Below are 16,498 nucleotides of genomic sequence, written 5' to 3'. Positions count from 1 at the left end.
TTAAGGTATGGGACTGGGAATCAGGAGTTCAGACTTCTTTTTTGCCTCTGCCATTGCTGCAAGGCATTTTTTCCCCTCAATGTTCCTGCATCTTTTAAACAAGGTTAGTTATATTTAGCTCAAGGATGTTTGTTAAGAAATTTGAGATCCTCATGTGGAAGGCATTATGGTCCCAGTTCAACAAATACTATTGACCATAGTCCTTATTACCATGAATAATCCTACTGACTTCAGAGGAACTATGTTCCGTCGTAAACAGCTAGTACAGCTACTGCCTCTAGTCTGGCACCCTTGGACCTGACCGGTGCCAAACCAGAGAATTTGCTGAACCACAGGAGATCAATATTGTCTAGCAGCATTACCAGTACTTCCACTGCTTACTGGGCTCTGAGAAGACATTTAGTGGTAAATTAGAGCTAAATAACAGCACAGAGACAGGACTGGTGGCTGTAAAGAAACTTTATGAGACTGCAGGATATTTGACTATACCCATGATAAGTGGACATCCAGCTAACTAAAATCATGCCAGACCATGGATGTTCCCAGACCAGAGAATGCCAGACTGGAGATGTTCAACTTGTGCCTATTTGGGGGATCAACAGCAACACAGAATTGCCTCCCAGCTGTCCTTATGGCTTTTACAGTTTGGAGTTCCAGTCTCCAGTGTAGAGCATTAGACAGGATTCTGAATTTAGTCTGCAGATGTGTGTGCCTTCCCCAAATTAATTTCTATCTCTGGTAAAATAAAGTCCCTGGTTCTGCTTGCATGCTCCTTTCTATGACAGGATAGACATAAAACTTCCAAGCACGCTGGAGACAAAGTTTTGCTCCTCAGAACAAGAACGTAAGGCCTTATCTACACTGGCAGATGTACAGTGCTGGCAGTCAGTGCTTCTGGGAGAGTGCTGCAGGGAAACTGCTGTCGTATACTCACACTGACACCTGCCAGTGCAATAGCGTGACCACACTTGTGGCACTTGCAGTATCATTCAGAGCAGTGCATTCTGGGCAGCTTCCTCAAAGAGCATTTCTTCTTCTTCTGCCACTGAGGATTGTGGAAAAATGGAGGGGAGTCATAGGGCATCCTGGGTCCTGTCCCAAAGCCCCACAGTGCATCACGTTTCATCCTAGCAATCCCTGAGCTTTGGTTCACATTTGGAACCATCTTTCAACGACTTTTGTAGTGTGTGCTCTGCCTCTTTGGTCTGCAGGCATGGATCGGACACTGTTGAAGAATATGTTGTGACTCTCACTAACACTTCACAAATGGCCATCGAGTTATTCCTTATACTACAAAGTGAAGAAGAGGAGTCAGAGATTGGAGATTGATCTTGCCACATATAGTAGCTAGGCCACGAGATTGCTTATCGCTCTCACGGAGGTGCTGACCACAGTAGTTGCCACTTTTGGGCTTGGGAAACAAGCACGGAGTGGGGGGGGGGGGTCACATCATCATGCAAGTCTTGATGATGAGCGGTGGCTGCACACTTTTGAATGAGGAAAGCCTCTTTCATGGGACTGTGTGTTGAGCCTGCCCCCTGCCCTGTGGCATAAAGACACAAGAACAAGAGTTGCCCTGCTTATGGAGAAGCACGTGGTGATTGCGCTATGTAAGCTGTAGGGATGTCAACTTGTAGTTGACTATGCGATTAACCATTAAGCCTGGGCTTATCAGTTAATTCTATTGACTACACACACTTCCCCTCTCCCCCGCTTGCTGCCTCTGTATCAGAAGCAGCAAGGAGTGGAGAGGCAGGAGCTGGTGCCCAGGGGAACCGGCTTTTAAACAGGCTCCCCAACAGCACTGGATCCTCTGGAGGCTCCCACCTCCCACAGAGACGGGGGAGCAGGGCAGGCTGCTGTGGAGCAGCCTTTGTCCACGGTGGGCCCAAGCTCACTATGGACAGAGGCTTCTCCAGGGGATACTGGTGCAGCCTCTCTTCACAGGGAGCTCATCCCCCCTCCCCCGTGGACTGGGGCTGGTGCCGCAGAGCAACCTCTACTGGAAGCAGGCCCAGGCTCACTGCAGGCAGAGGCTCCTGTGTGGGATGCTGGTGCAGCTCTTGCCCACTTGGACCCCCCACAGACAGGGGCTGCTGCTGCCCTGTGCTGTTCCCTGTGTATCAGAGGCAGCAGCGTTGGGTGGCAGGAGGGAGCCAGTTTGCAAGGGAAGCTGGTTTAATAACCAGCTACAGATGCAGACTGGCTCCCTCCTGCCGCCCCACACTACTGCCACTGTTAGAGAGGCAGCAGTGTGGGCTGGTAGGAGACTCCTCAGGAGTGGGGCTGGGAGTGCACTAGCTGCTAGCTCCATCCCCGGGGACTATTGAATAGTTGTGTAACTGCTAAAATGTGATGTGGTTACATGATTATTCAATTAACCAATATCTAACATCCCCAGTAAGCTGGTTACTCCTGACAGCTACCGATTGGTCACTAATCAGTTCAGAGAGAGAAAGTCAGCTGTTGGATTCATGCTGATGTAAGTGTGCAGGGCCATTAATTGCATCCTGCTATACAAGACCATGGCTCTGGGTAATGTGCGTGACATTTTGCACATATGGCTTTCCTAACTGTGGAGGGGCAATAGATGGCACACACATTCCAATTCTGGCATCCGATCACCTACCCTTTTAGTATATCTATTAGAAGGGTTATTTTTCCATAGTTCTTCAGGTGCTTGGGGATCACTCTGGAGATTTCACTGACATTAAAATAAGCTGGTCCAGAAAGGTGCGTGGTGCATGCAGCTTTTGGAACACAGGCATGTTCAGGAAACTGCAGGCAGAATCTTTCTTCCTGAACCAGCAGATCATTGTAGAGAAAGTCAAAATGTTCATTGTGATGCTAGGAGACCCTATCTGTCCCTTATTGCAGGGCTGGGCAAAATATGTGTCTCAGGCCAAATCCGGCCTGCCAAGGTACTTGATCTGGCTCGTGGGCATAGCGGGAGCCTCAGTCAGGCTCCCTGTCTGCCCTGCTTCTGCACATTGCTTAGAAAAGGCGACTGCAGGGCCCTGTTTTTCTGTAAACAGCTGCAAGCCTGGATGGGGGGGGGGGGGGGCTTTGTGTACTGCCCCTGTCCTCATCACACTCTTGCAGCTTCCATTGACAGGTTTCTGGCTAACCTTCTGTAGGGTAAAAAGGGCTTCTGACTCTGGATGCTGAGTCATCCTCTGGCTTTGGGTCTCCCTCCCTCTCAGCTTCCTTGTCCACAATTTCCTCCTCCTGGCTCAGTCTCAGCTGGTGCAGTTTCCACAGGGCTCTTCACAGTGCATGTGTGGTTACTCCCAAGTATTGCATCCAGCTCTTTGTAAAACCAGCAATTTGTGGGCACAGCACTGGAGCAGCAGTGTGCCTCCCGCGTCTTGTGATATGTGTTCCGCAGCTCCTTCATGTGGACCCTGCATTGCATCCCAGTCATGGCTTGATTCAATCATGCTTCTTGATATCTGGCCATAGGTATCATCATTCCTGTGGCTGGAGCAGAGCTAGGACCAGACAGCCTTCTCTCCCCAAATGTTAACGAGGTCCAGCTCCTCGGCATGGCTCCAAGCAGGGGTTCACCTGGTGCATGGAGCAGGCATAGCCAGCCGGAAATATGCGCTGAGAGCACATCACTGAGCAAACAGGAAGAGGACTTTAAAATTCCCAAGGAATTTAAAGGATGGGTGTGACAGTTGGCAACTTGAGGGCACAGCAGTAGAGTTTAATCCGATGACCAGACAAGAACGGGCATTGTGAGAGATGTCTGGGAGGCCAGTCACAGCGCTGTCATCGACCAGCTATCTACACTCGCGCTGTGGTGCTGTAGCCCCTGCGCAGAAAGCTGTATGCTTCTCATCAAAGTGCTTTTTCTAGAGCGTTGCAGCTGCGGCGTTAGTGCACACTAAGTGCCTTGCCAGTGTGGACACTTTGGGAATTACAGAACTGGGAGCTGACTGACCATGCTGAAACTTGCCAGTGTAGACAAGGCCTAAAGCTTTCAAATAGGCTGCATGTTAAGTTTGTGAATCCCTTGTCTTCTTAGATCAGAGAGAAAGTAAAACTTTTCAACTCCCTGGCAAACAACTCAATCTTCATTTCCCAAAATAGGATTACACTGAAGTTAGTGCTGCTGCCTCTCCCGTACAGACACACAGCTCCCCTGGGCCTTTGTTGCTAACACACGCTTCTTCCTATATGTTTCAGACTGTTTCTCGAGAGGTTAACAGGCTTTACTGCTGTATTGTGGTCCTGCTCATAGAAACCTTGTCTTCCTGCATAGAGCCCCATGGCTTCCGAAACTATTCACTCTCCTGTCCCTTATCAGGGCATTATGCTTGTGCAAAATATTGCTGTAATTGCGTTTTGGGACACAGGTAAACTGTTTACACTGAAAATTCTCTCTGGTGCCAGCTGCTTAGCGGTAGCTTTTATTTTCTGTACCAAGAAATGTCAGCAACCTGTGGTACTCCCATCTGTGCTGATCTTTCTCATTCTGGCTTCTTTTCTGTTTCCCTCTCTTCTGGTTTTGTGCCACTTGGCTTTCTTCATGTCTCATTTTCAGATCTGTGACTTAGAACTCACAACCAGATACACTAGGCAAGTAAGAGCTGAGCAGCAGGAATATAGGAGAGGAGCAAGAAATGGGGAAGCAGCCAGAATCTGGAAGTCAGAGGGGAGCAGCACAGATTGTTCTAACCTTGCTTCATAGCGCTGCCTTCTGTTTTTCCAGTCCATGGTGTCAGTAAACATGCGGGTCACTGCTGTATTGATTAGTTGGCTACTCTTAAAACATTTCATAAATTCACCATTTGGGCTGTTACTTTAATTACTCCTGCTCTGGTTATTTCCATCACATAATGTACTCTCCTTACAAATTGTTATTTATGTGCCTGTTTACTTCGCCTCATATATTAGCCATTCAGCATTATGGAAAAATATATGTAGAAATTACCTGCTAAGAAGATTTATTTATATTATACATAAAACTTATGCTCCAAAGTCTGGCAAACTCAACATTTTTCAGTGCAGCATGTGCAGTTTAAATAGATTGCAAACTCCTCGGGATATGGTTCAGATCTCCTAGGTTATTTTATCAGCATGCACAATGCTGTGCAGAAGTACCTGTACCTCTGGTCATAGATAGGGATTGAGCTTGGGTCTTTGCACTCCAAAGCACAGTTCTCTACTACTCAGGTTAATATATTAGCTCCATTAGCTGGGAGCAGAAGTAGGCTCTTATCCACTACATGAACTAGCTATTAGAGATGTCTGACACTTATGCCGACAACATTGAATATAGATCTAACTACTAATCGCATATGCTGTATTGGTCCCAAGATATTAGAGATATCAAAGAGACGAGGGGGGTGAGGTATTATCTTTTGTTGGACCAGCTTCTGATGAAGGGAGACACAAGATTTTGAGCTACATAGAGCTCTTCTTCAGGTCTTAGAAAAATACTCTGAGTGTCACAGCTAAATACAAAGTGGAAAAGATTGTTTAGCATAGATATTACACACTAGGAACCATTCAAGGATGAGTGTCTCATTAACACCTACCCTGAGAGAATCTACTTCAACACAGAAATAAAACCCCTTTGACCACACCCCTAGCCTTCACCTGCCACCTCACACAACACCCCATACAGGGTATCATTGAGCAACTACAACCCATATTCAGTTGTGACCCCCATCTTGAAATAAGTCTTTCCTAAACCATTTCTTCTGGCCGTCAAACAACTCCACACTATCACTCCAAGCTCATCTTCAGAAGTAAGTTCCCAATGACCAGAACAACAGTACAGCTTTGTCTATACTTGGCGATAAAACAGTGAGTACATACACACTGCAATGTAACTTTTGTCAGGAAAAATGCCTAGTTTTGACGACAAAATACTTCCACCCCCACAAGAGACTTTTGTCTTTTTCCTATACATTTTTTTAGAGACAAAGAGCCAGTGAAGACCCCATGCTAGGGATGTAAATCCTGTTTAATTGGTTAATCAGTTAACTGATTAAAGGGTGGATGTAGATGGGGGGCTGGACTGGCCCCCCGCCACAAGCAGGTGCTGCATTGGCTGGGCTGGCGCAGCTGCTGCCTCCGGGGCACCAAGCAGACAGAGGCTGCTCCGGCCAGGGCCCAAAGCTGCTCCTTAAATGGTAAACTTCACCTATTAAGAGAGGGGCTTACCAGTTAAACATTCGCATCCCTACATCATGGCTGCTTTAATCACTTTATGTGACCTCAAGGAAGTGTTCCACAATGCCTTTCCTGGCCTCCCTGGTCAGCACTTTGAACTCTGCTGCTCTGCCCTGCAGCCAGGTAAGCAACCATCCGCCTCTCCCTTTGCAAGCCCTGGGAATTTTTAAATTCCATTTCTTACTGCCTCCATTGCATCTTCCCAGGTGACCATATCTGGCTATCACACCAAGTATTCTCCAGCTTGAACCACTGTGGAGCTGTTGGATCTGATTGGTATATTGGGAGAAGAGGCTGTGCAGTCCCAGCTGCGTTTGACCTATAGGGATGCTTATGAGCACGTTTCTCAAGGCTTGTGCTAAAAGGGCTACGATCAGGATACGCTGCAGTACAAATCGAAGATAAAGGAGCTGAGGCAGGCAGACCTTAAAGAGATGGAGGCAAACAGTTGCTCTAGTGCTGCATGCAAAACTTGCCGTTTCTATAAAGAGCTGGACGCTATGCCTGGTGTGACCCCTCGTGCACCGCCAAGGGCCAGTTAGATACTTCACTGGTATTAACTAACTAACTAGCTCTGCTAAATAATCCTTTTCACTTTACATTTAACTGTGACACTGTATAGCTTTCCCATACCTGAAGAAGAGCTCCATGAAGCTTAAAAGCTTGTCTCTCTCAGCAATAGATGTTGATCCAGTAAAAGATATTACCTCTCCCATCTTGTTTTGCTAATTGCATATCTAGCTAACCTATTGGTCTTTATGCCATATTTATAACTATGGTAGATGAGTACCACGTTGTTATGGAATAGTGAATTAAATAATTAACTTTGTGGGATTAACAGAAGAATATAAGAAATGTAGACAACACATATTAGAATATCAATATTGTACTCGTATTACTATCAACATCACATACGTATTGTGCCCTCTACTTATAGCAAGCAGGGATATTGCAGACAGTTAGTGAATCAAAAAATATTTTCCTAATAAAATTTAATCTTCACCCATAGATCATGATTCATAGGACAAACATCGGGCATTGAACATTTTGAGGCAGAACTCTGTACGCATCTATACTATAATGTTACTCCCGTCAATATAAGTCACCCACTACACTGACTTAATAATTCCACTTTCTGAGAGGAGGAGTAGTTGGTGCAGTGTCTGTGTAGACACTATGTTGCTTACTTCAGAGTGTTCCACCTGACAGCCATAGACCCACTGCCCAGGGCTCAGGCTGTCAGTACCCCATGATTACAGTTAAATCTGTGCAAACTCTCCCGATTAGGATATGCACCACTGACAGAAGGAGCTAGTGTGACCATGCAAAACTGATTTAATTATTTCAGTGGGCTATACATTGACATACTTTAAGTTGACTTAATTTTGTAGTGTAGAGTTGCCCGGAGTATTTGTAGATTATTCAAGTGCTCTAATGAAAGAGCTATAGACTTCCTATTCCCCTTGCAAAACAAGTTGTTGAGAAGCTGTAAATCTTCCTTTTTGGTTAAAAAAAATCTGTCGAATTTTCTTAAACCATTTTAGTAGAACAGACTGTAAGAACGGCACGTGTTCTTACTGTGTAGGAGACTCAAACAGCAGGCAGATTTGAAAACCATGTGACTGCTTTCAGTCATCCATCATAATAGACATGTACTGAATCCACTTTTATCTTCTCTCTCCTTTCAGGAAAAGATGGCACCTTTTCCCACCTGGGGATACCACTTTCCTTTATCCCACTAGGATCCCTTATGAAGAATCCAGCATATTCAGCAAAGTCAACGTGGTCAACCCTGATCTGAAACTCTTTCCTATGTTCAGGAAAGCCCACGCCCATGTGATTACACTGAATCCAGGACAGGTACCACCTACATTTAGACTTTACTTTGGACCGTTTTGTAAATACTTTATGCTGCTAAAAATGAGCTAGGAAAAGACAACAGATCAGTTTTCCCCTTGCCCTCCCCCTCAATTCTTGGAATTTCATGCTGTATCCAGACAATTATAACTTGCTTTGCTCAGTAACATTTTTCAACCTGACATTTAACTAAGAACTGCAGACACTTTGAGGACTAGCTCAAAAGGCTGCCTAGTTTCATAGAAAGTCCTTGCAAACACTTACATATCCTCTTTAAAAAGTTGTTGTGAAACTTATTAGAGAAGTGCTCTAGGCTCTCTCCTCTGAAACCAGGATGTTGTGTGAAGTGTACTTGATTAATGAGTAGGCAGAACTAGCAAGGAAACATGTTTGTTATGATGGTAAGGAATAACTTTCACTGTGGAAACATTTGCCCAAATTGTTGCTTTCATAGTGGAGCATTTATAATGCTGTTTGCACGTATTGTGCATTTATTTCATTGAAAGATGGTGTTGCATTTTACAAGGTTTTCTAGTGTTAGTAACCCTATTTTACTGATGAGGGAACTGATGGACTGATTCTTTGAAAATCAAGTTGTAAGAGAGATGTTCAATATCGCACAGCCAGTAAGTAGCAGAAAAGGACCAAAATCCATGAGTTTCAATTCCTAATCTCTTGCTCTAAGCTCTATGATTTTTCCTGTATGTACAACATGGTCCTGATTTTCCTAGATTCTGCTGCCGGAAGGGACTGTTGTAATAATTTAATCTGGTCTCCTGCATACCACAGGTCACAGATCTTCTCCAAAATAATTCCTGGAGCAGATTGTTTTAAATCAAGGCTGGATTTTTTTTGAAGTGGTCAGTGATGAAAAATCCATCACGACCTTGGGAAATTGTTCCAGTGGTTAATTCTTGTCACCATAAAAAATGTATGTCTTATTTCCAGTCTGAATTTGTCTAGCTTCAGCTTTCAGCCATTTATTGCATTCGTTATCCATTTTCTCATATTTAGCAACGCACATTCTGGTAAAGTGCTCCTGAAAAGAGAGAGCTTAGACCTTTTCAAAGTAATTTTATTGTGTGCATAGCATATTGATAGTTTACACTGTTAATCGTTAAGTGCCAAAAATGAAATGAATGAATGCCTTAGGGCAGTAGTGCATTGGAGGGGTGTTACTAAATTTTTAATTTGTCCTTAATATCAGTAAAACTGTGTGTTTTGTTTAGCATACCATTATCCACAGTGCCACACACTGCTATAGTGATTTATCATACTGAATCATTTAGTAAGCAGTTATAAATACAGGCAGTCCCAGAGTTACGCGGATCCGACTTAGGTCGGATCCGCATTTACGAACGGGGCCCGTCTCCCTGGTCTCCAGCAGACCAGGGAGAGAAAGCAAAGCGGCGGAGCACGCGGGCAGCGGACAGCCCAGACGCGTCTGGGCTGTCCGCTGCCCGCGTGCTCCGCGGCTTTGCTCTGCTTTGCTCCCCGTCTCCCTGGTCTGCAGACCAGGGGGACGGGGAGCAAAGCGGCGGAGCACGCGGGCAGCGGACAGCCCAGACACGTCTGGGCTGTCCACTGCGCTGCTTTGCTTCCTCTCCCTGGTCTGCTGGAGACCAGGGAGACGGGCCCCGTTCGTAACTGCGGATCTGACGTAAGTCGGGGACTGCCTGTATTTATAACTGCTTACTGATCAGTTTCAGCAGCAGCTGAATCTGGACACCAGTTCCGACTTACATACAGATTCAACTTAAGAACAAACCTACAGTCCCTATCTTGTACGTAACCCGGGGACTGCCTGTACTCTATAATACCATCTTAATTAGGCTTAAACCAATTACAAATTAATCTTTAAGAATAAACGTCTTTGGTCAGTTCAGTAGTAGTCGGTGCCATGAAGAAAATGTGTGTTTGTGTGTATGCACGCACACCCCACACGCACAGAGAACCGTACAGTGATTTGGGTTAGTGAGGATGTACCTCCAGCCATTCAACAGCCAACTCTTAGGGCAGTATTACTCATCCAGCATTTCTCACCCACAAGTATGATAGCTACTGGCTTGGAACCTTTTATTGTTTCAGTGAGAAGGAGGGAATAACCTAGAAGGATGCCATTAATAGTGATGGAGAAGATCCCTAAATAATAAAGACTCTGATATCCACTCAGTCTCTCTCTTTCAGATGGGAATTAATACAGTTACTTCAGGATTTGCAGTCTTTTGCAAATAGAATTTGCAGTATCTTGTGGTAATTTATAGTAATCTCCACTTCTCCTTCGAGAATGAACAAAATGGTTTGTATTTGATACGTAACAATACGGGATTGAAAAAAATAAAGACAAAGGTGTTTCTGGGTATTCAGGAAAGCAATTGCATGTAGGTTGAGTGCAGCTTTGAATATCAAATAAATGTAATGTTGCTAATGCCACCTTCTGGCCAGTGTGTTAATTTCATCACGAGTAGACCTTAAAGACTAACAAAAATATATATATATAGTATCATGAGCTTTTGTGGGCAAAACCCATTTTCTCAGATGAGCCGAGACATCTCTGGTCATCTGAGGAAGTGCGGTTTGTCCACGAAAGCTCATAATACTGTGTGTGTGTGTGTGTGTCTAACGTGCTACAGGATTACTCATTGTTTTTAAAGTTACAGACTAAGTTACAGCTGCCCCTCTGAGACTTTAATTTCATCAGTTTACAAATAAACATAGAAAATTGCTTATAGCAAAGTTTAACACTATTCCTCATTAGTATGTTGAGGCTACATTATATATTAAGTTTGCTTTGATTATAACGTTTGTGCTCTTTAACTTATCACAGGAAGAAAAGAATTCTATTCCCAATTTAGCTAGCTATATACAGACTGCATTCGTTTTAAGAAGGACTGCAATTTAAACATGACTTGTGTCTGTGGGCTAAATTTCTAATAATTCCTCAATGCAACTTCCAATTTTGCACCCACAATACATTTTGGATGCACATGATAAACAGCTAGCTGTTTAGAGGGCCAATAGCTGGAGGTCTCAAATCAAGTGTGTACATCTGCAAGTGACTGGAATCACAAAACTGCAAGCTCAAGCAATTGCATTTAAACTTACAAAATGTCAGGGGCAAAATGAGAGGCTGTGTTTAAAAATGTGGCCCTAGCCTTCTACTTGATTGTTCGATAGGGGAGAACCACAAGGGCAAACCAGAAACTGAATGAGTGACTGCTGATGCATTCATTCAGCAAGCCTATATGTTTTCACTCAAAACACTGCTGTTCTGGTTTCTTTATTCACAGATGATTTAATGTTTCCAAAAAAATACAAAAAATGTGCTTAAAAAAAGAAAAGCCAGAGCCATATCCTATTCTTCCTCTGCCTTTCTCTACCTTTTCCCTGGACTCCTTCCAGAGTAATAAGAGGTTTAATTTAATGCCTGTAAAATACATTAAGATGCTATGGAAGTGCAAAGTATTATTGATCATTGTTTCCCTTTACCCCACTCCCCTGTTATTACTGCCGCCTCCTGCTGTGATGCTCCTGTCATTATATCCTCTATGTCACGTGATCAATAGGGAAGCATCACAGAAAAATTCACTGTCTTTCATAACGCTCCTTTTTCAGTGTTGGAAATGAGGAAAACAGGATAAGGAAAAACTCCTCATCTTTCTCTCTCTCCCCCCTCTGCTTCATTGTGGGGCTTCTGCCTAGAACCTTTTGCAACTTCTCTCTTTATCTGGCTTCCTGCTAAAATTGTAAACTAACAATATACATGTCCTCACCCGCAACCTCTCATTCCACAGCTGGTAATTCTGCTAAGCTCTGTGGGGCAGTGACTGTCTTAGTTCTCTGTTTGTACAGTGTCTAGCGTCATGGAATCCTGCTCCATGACTGGTGTCCTAGGCCCCACTGTAATATAAATAAAATAAAATCCAGCACAACACTGACTTTGAGTGGAACCAGGTCTTGAACCCTTTACTTTGTTCTTACCCAACCCTTAGGCAGAGCAAAACTCCCACCGATTTTACCTGAATAACCAATTTTTTAAACCAATTTAGCACTTCACGGATTGGCCCCCAGTAATAAGCAACAAGAGCAGATAAATTCTTGATAAATAAAAGTTCTATCTTGACATAAAAACTCTTGAAAATGAAGTGCAGGCCAGGGATATAGGAAACATAATATATTCAAGCTTTTCTGAAAAGTCAGTAAAATGTTCAAGCTCAGAGGGTGTATTAAAATATCGAAAGGGATTTTAATGAAACTAAAGAAGAATCCGGAAGTGTCAGAACTGGCATAGTATACTATTAGATTAACATGGATAAAACAACTCTCTTGGGGGAGCAGCATGTGCGGCTGGCTGCAAGTCATATGGGCTCTTGCTAATACAATGGAGCATCTGGTTGGCTCAGTTAAACATCAGAACAATCCTATCTGGTACAATACATTTGGATGAGGTGGAGAAACTGGTAGTGGATTTATGCCATTATCAATGAGCTGCCAAAGTAGGTTGCCTCACAAAATTACCACCTTAGCAAAACATGTGAAAATCCCTGTCTGAATTACTCGTCCATCAGCTCCACTCTTTTCCTGTACTCACCAAAAAAGGAAATCCACAAACTATGTACTCCCATTTCCTCAATCCTTCCATCCTCTTGCTTACTACCACCTGACCTACTATGCTGACCCCTCTCTGGTGTTTCACAGAGGCGCCTGGCTCTCCTACCTCATAGCTGTTTGCCTACTGCTGTGGTAGCAGTCCAGGTGTCCTGCAGTAGCTGCAAGTGAACGGAGACAAGACAAGCTATTGTGGGTGGGGGAGGGTAGAACTTTGTGGTGCCCCCACATGCACTTAGGGTACATTTACATTGCAATAAAACCAAGGGCACCAAGTCTCAGAGCCTGGTAGGGCTAATAATAGCTCTGTAGAGAGTTGAGATCATCCCTCCTCATAAGGTTCAGAGCCCAAACCCCAGCCCAGGTATTTACACTGCCATTTTTAGCTCTTAGCCTGAGCTCCACAAGCCAATGTCCACTGCCCTGAGTCAGCGGTGGTCGTGCCTTGGTCTGTTGCAGGTTGGATGTCTGATCCTCCACACTTGGACCTGACCAGTCCTGAACCAAGGAGTTTGCTAGGCCAGGGAGGTCAATGTTGGCCCTTCTGCAGCCAGCCTCCAGACTACACTCCCAGTCTCCGGGCTCCAATCCTGGCCATTGACCTACAGCTGCTGGGCACCAGCCGCTGGGTTCTGCTCCTGGCCGCCAGCCTGGCTCTCTGTTGTGGCAACATCTGTGGTCCCGTTGTGCCAGATTTTCACCATGAGTACCTCAGAGCACCCAGGGGTCCCCAATGATGTCAGACCATGGATGTTTCCAGAACAGCGTACCAGATTAAAGAGGTTCAACCTGTATTATCGTATAGACCTATTCTTAGAGGCTCTGGTAAAGGATGCAAGAATGAGATACTTCTCAGCATCTGCCACAGTTTGCTGTGATAGTGGGTGCACACAGAGAACTAAGATTCCTGTGACAAGCTGAGCTGGCCTGGGAATTTTTAAATTAGATGGCAGACTTTTTTTTTTTTTTTTTTTTTTGCCACCATCCACTTTCCCTGCTCAAGTTCTGCTATGCATCACTTTCTAGAGCATCTCTTTATGACAAGCGTGGGTATACATACTTCACTTCTCAGAAAGCTCAGCCTTTTCTTTAAAAAGCGAGGCTATTACCACCATATATTTGCATTTTATTATTTTAGCAAGATTTAAGTTTATCGTATTCCATGAAAGTTTCATCCCATTATGTCACTCTGGAGGTAGAAACCCTCTGTATTGTTCCATTTACTCCATAGATGTTACCTCTGTATCTGGGCTCTAGTGTTTTGCCTTTTCATTTTGTTTTCAGGAGATTTCTACAAATGCTTTAGTTTGCCTTTTTCCGTGATGAGCTATATTTATCATCTACTACCCAAAAATATATAATTATACGATGCTTCTGGCTGACAATTTGTTATTTAAGTTTGTATCTTTCTTTCCCAGCCTCTGAAACCAAGTGGTTTGAATGAAAAGCATGACAACAGAGAATTCTTTCTCAGCTTGAAATTATTCTGTCTGTCCTTTGTTTTTTGGTATAACCTTTCACCAACATCCACAGAGCTGTATGCTAAACTTTTACCCCATTCTTTCAATTTCTCCATGGTTTACTGGCATGTTCCTCATTGAATTTCATATGTGGTTAAATATGTATGCTCCACTTTGAAGGAGCACAAACATATTGAACTCCTTATTGTTTCCGTTGGCAATCTGATGAAATATTTTCTTTCCTTTCTGTAAAATCCCTACCTCTCCATTTCTCTCTCACCTGAAATATTCCCAGCGTTCAACCAGTTTTGTTCTTTTAGGGACATTCCATAATCTATGAAACGCATTAGGGCAGGTGGTGCTCACCCTTATTACACCAAAGAGCCGCATAACCCTAAGCACAATTTTGGGTGTACCAAACAGATTCTACATACATTTTAATAAGATTTAAAATCACCTGTATTGATTTATATTTTGTTTGCTTGTTATGTTTGTATTTAGATACGTTGTTCCCAAATACAGTATTGTCTGTTTATACAGTTGTATAAACTAAAATAATTTGAAAATGATGAGAGAATTCTAATGAATCAGCTGTTAGTTCACTGTGTTGAAGCAGGCTATGGGTCTTAAGAAATGATCTGGTGGGCTATGTATGGCCTGCAGACTACAGGTTCAGCATCCCTGCATTATGGGGTAGGTAGGCCTTCATTTTTTGTGTTTCAGTGTTGAAGTGTTCTGAGATGTAGATAGGGCTTGAAAATACTCGAAAAATGTTACGTAATCTATGGACGCCTCCATACTCATTATTTTTGGGTGCCAGTGTCTTTTTTTTTTTCTGTTTCTTGCAACTTCCCTAAAGCTTTGCCTATTTACCTTTTGATAACTTGTACATTTCTTTCTAGAATAAATTCTGATGTTAATGATCATATGCTCACTAAACTCAGCTGTCTCTCTGCTTCTTATTTATGATTCATAGTTTTTCTCTTACTATCAAAGCGTTGTAGCTGTTCTATACATTTGGTAAGGAAACAGGGCTGGCTCCAGATATAAACATCCTTTACAATGATTACATTTGATGAGATGGCAAGTGAAATCCCTTCTTCTGCTCCTGCAACCACAGACCAACCACACCAAAAGGGCAAACTGCCTGCACATTCTTCCGTTCCTGGCATAGAATTCATTTTCCAAACGGCACCTTGCATTTAACATTTCTGCACTTACCAATTTATGTTACCTTGCTTATGCTTCCCTGCCATAACCCTTTCTTTGGGACTAAGGAGAGCTGGGTTCTAGTCGTAGCTGTGCTACACCGTATTAGGCAAGTCTCTTCACTACCCTGTGGTTCTTTTTCCCATCTGTAAAATGAGGATAAGAAGACTGACCTCCTTTGTAAGAGCACTTCAAGATCTACATGAGAAGTATTATAGATACCATCCTCTTCCTCCGCATTGTATTGCATTCATCCTCTTCCATTTTCTTCTAGTGCAACAGGCTTCTAACTGGAAGCAATGTTTCCCATACATCACAATGGCCTAAAGGACCCATTGTGATCAGCTAGTGTCACTGCCTGTATACCACAGGCCATAGAACAGACCTCATGTTGCCCATTTGGGCTCAGAGTCTGGCCCATGAGACATTTTGTTTAGCATTGCCCATGCGCAGGGTTCCCAGATTCCATTGGCTTCCATCTGCATAGGTTTTTTCCTACTAGTATTACGTAAGTGACATGCATATAAAACAAGGGCACATGAAGTGAGTTGCAAGCTGATGGCACACAACATTGACGGTGTGAGCTGTGCTCTGCCTCTGCAGCCAATCAAAGCGCTGCTATGGATTCAGTCACAACACCCCACAGATTCTAGGTACACAAGCGTAATTAGCATAAATGCTCTATCCTAGGAGATTGTCTTTGTCGTAACAATTTTGTGGCCCACTCAGATAAAGGAGGGCCACTGAGGCAGCCCACTCAGTAACCTTGGTTGCCTATTGCTGCCATAGTACTTCCCCAAAATAATTCCTATTAGGATCTTTTGGGGAAACACCCAATCTTGCTAGTGATGGAGCATCTGCCACAACCCATGACACATTGTTTCACTGGTTAATTACTCACCATTACAAATTTATGTCTTTGTGGTCTGAATTTTCTTAGCTTTAGCTCCCAGCCATTGGATTGTGTTATACATTCCCCATTTTTTTTGCTCAACACATAGGTACTTAGGACTCTGTTAGGCTAAATAGAGGGAGCCCCTCAAGGCTGTCACCATAAGGCATGTTTTCTGTTCCTTTTGTCATGCACCTATCTCTCCACTGAACCCTCTACAGTTTATCAACATTCTTCTTGAACTGCGAACACAAGAACTGGTCACAGTATTCCAACAGCCATTACA

General features: G+C 43.6%; 1 protein-coding gene across 1 annotated transcript in view; it reads left to right on the top strand.

Moving 5' to 3' along the window:
- Positions 1–16,498, top strand: part of HSPBAP1 (HSPB1 associated protein 1) — a 69,030-nt gene that overhangs the window by 36,378 nt on the left and 16,154 nt on the right. Inside the window, exon 5 of the mRNA XM_075933109.1 lies at positions 7,875–8,046. Coding sequence (XP_075789224.1) covers positions 7,875–8,046 — 172 coding nt within the window. The remainder of the gene's footprint in view (positions 1–7,874; positions 8,047–16,498) is intronic.

Source organism: Pelodiscus sinensis, chromosome 7, assembly GCF_049634645.1.
Source record: "Pelodiscus sinensis isolate JC-2024 chromosome 7, ASM4963464v1, whole genome shotgun sequence".
Lineage (NCBI taxonomy): Eukaryota > Metazoa > Chordata > Testudines > Trionychidae > Pelodiscus > Pelodiscus sinensis.
This window is presented reverse-complemented; position numbering and strand designations above follow the sequence as displayed.